Source organism: Helianthus annuus, chromosome 5, assembly GCF_002127325.2.
Source record: "Helianthus annuus cultivar XRQ/B chromosome 5, HanXRQr2.0-SUNRISE, whole genome shotgun sequence".
Lineage (NCBI taxonomy): Eukaryota > Viridiplantae > Streptophyta > Magnoliopsida > Asterales > Asteraceae > Helianthus > Helianthus annuus.
Genome location: NC_035437.2, coordinates 174287858 through 174290359, shown reverse-complemented (window position 1 = coordinate 174290359; position 2502 = coordinate 174287858). Strand labels below are relative to the sequence as shown.

At 38.4% G+C, this 2502-nt stretch overlaps 1 protein-coding gene across 1 annotated transcript; it reads right to left on the bottom strand.

Annotated features, from left to right (window-relative positions):
- Positions 1–515: 515 nt before the first annotated feature.
- LOC110944153 (velvet complex subunit 2-like) lies at positions 516–1491 on the bottom strand. Its single transcript, XM_022185867.1, has 2 exons — positions 1444–1491; positions 516–1004 (listed from the first exon to the last, which is right to left on the bottom strand). Exons 1-2 carry the CDS (start codon positions 1489–1491, stop codon positions 516–518), a joined length of 537 nt encoding a protein of 178 aa, XP_022041559.1.
- Between the last annotated feature and the right edge of the window lie 1011 nt (positions 1492–2502).

Sequence of the window (2502 nt, the reverse complement as noted above, 5' to 3'; positions counted from 1 at the left end):
GTGCTAATTGAGAGGAACTACATCTTAACGAACGTTTTGGTACCGTTAGACTACAAGCCCTTTGATATATATATATATAATTTATAGTTTGTCTTTGAGATATTCAACAAAGACATATTTAGTGATTCGGATGATTTCAATGGTTGATGAGTAACAAAACGAATTCTTATGAAGGTCCCAAATAAATGTAGAGTTCCCTTTACAACAAAGTTCCAAATTCCATGATATAACTTTGCTTAGATAGGCACCAGCAGTATGAATACACAAAAGAGATAAATGTGGAGAAAATTAGATATGAAAGTGAAGATTACAGGTCCTAAAACACAAGAAAAAATCGTAATCGGTCTGTTTGGTATGGCGTAATGGAATAGATGAGTGAATGAAATGAACGAGGTAATGGAATGGTCTAAAGAATGAAATGGATCATTACATTCCATAGTCTTGTTTGGTTACCATGCATGAAAGGAATAAATCATTACATTGTGTTGTTTGGTAGGTAAGAAAAGAGGAATGAATTAAATCGGTGATGGGTGGTGGCGGTGATCGGTGGCGTCTAGTGGCGGTGGCAGCGATGGGTGGCGGTGGTCGGTGGTAGCAGTGGTGGGTGGCGGTGGTCGGTGGGTGACGATTGTTAGCGGTGGCGGCGGTGATGGTAGGGGTTGGCGGTGGTCTGCGGTGGCAGGTGGCGGCGATGGTGGTGGCGACGACGGTGGGTGGTGGTGGTTGACGGTAGCGGGTGGTGGCCACGAAGGATGGTGGTGGTGGTCGGCGGAGGGTGGCGGTCGTGGTTGGGGTGGCGGTTGTCGGTGGTTGCGGGTGGCGGCGATGGTGGTCGATGGTCGGTGGAGGGTGGCGGTGGTTTGCGATAGCGGGTGGCAGCGATGGTAGTCGATGGCGGTGGCGGCGGGCGGCGGGCGGCGGTGACGGCGGAGGACGGTGGTGGTGGTCGGCGGAGGTTGGTGGCGGGTGGTGATGACGGTAGGTGGTTGTGGTAGATGGTGATTCTATTACGTTGACCAACCAAACACACTTGATTGAGGCCCGAACACACTTGATTGGCGGGTGGTGATGACGGTAGGGAATGAAATGACTTATGTAATGGGTGATTCTATTACGTTGACCAACCAAACACACTTTTTTTTTTCATTCCCTCGCAATAGTTTATTCCATTCCACAACTCATTCCTTCATACCAAACACTACCTAAGTTGTGAAACAAATTATCACAAATTTGTTTAATAAATCAATAAACTAAACACGATTTGGAGATTATATGAAGTTATAAATCCAAGCTATTACTTATACACCCCTGTCGTTTCGCAGCTTAAATCGACTATTCTCTCCATCCTTCTCGCTACCAGTTGATTTCGCTTTTTTGTCGAAATTCACTTGAGCACTTAGGGCGCCTTCTTCCACTACGTTCGCGCAAGTCCTTGGAGCACACCGTCATCTGTATCCGGTGATTAGCTCCCAACGGAAACTTATTAGCCATCATCGATGAGTGATAAATGATAAAACTCCGGTTCCTTGCTCCAAAACACTAATTGATAGATGGCGATGATCCTTTCTAACATTATTGTTACTGTTATTTTGTATAATGTTAATCATGTTGGTAAATGTTCCTTTATAATGTTAATCATGTTGGTAAATGTTCCTTTATAGATCTTATTTGATGTTTGATTTTTATTTGCTTATTAAAACTAAACTAACACATTTACTACTAATGCTAATAAATATTCCTTTATAAATGTATTTACAAAGACTTGAGTAAACACTAAAAAAATCATCTATTTATATTTCATTAAAATAATAAGTATATTAGTAATATGAAACACACACACATATATATGTGTGTTTATTAAATAAACTCAATACAATGTAAAAAACTAAAGTAATAACTAATTTATGTAAATGTGTGTTTATTAAATAAACTCAATATAATGTAAAAAACTAAAGTAATAACTAATTTATGTAAATTTACAATAATGACAAAAATTCTTGTTAAAATATTATGTTGGTGTTCTTTTCTCTAAAAATCGGTTATAATCCTTTTTCTAAATGTAAGCAAAATGTAAACATTATAAATCTGTCCAAACTTATATTTTAAGTTGTTTTAATAAATAGTTGACATTGATTAATTCATAGGTTTTAAAACAACTTCACCTTCTCTCACGATTATATTCAAAAGCATAAGTGTTTTTCTTGAAGAATTGGTCACACAAAAAAATTAGATAGATGGATACATGAATCATCATCACTTGGTAACCATGCATGTAGAAACTGGAATATCCAAAGGGCTCCACCAGCACCTTGTTTTCTTCGGCAGCCATGCTTGTCTTCTTCTCCAACCTAACCTCCACTATATATGCATGCATCAATCAATCAATGTAGGTTCAATATATGAAAGTAACTTGTACGATAAATTAATTACTTTGAAATCAATTTTTTAATGACTAATAAAATTCTCATCATCTCGGTAAACTTAAAGGTAAAATGTCATTCG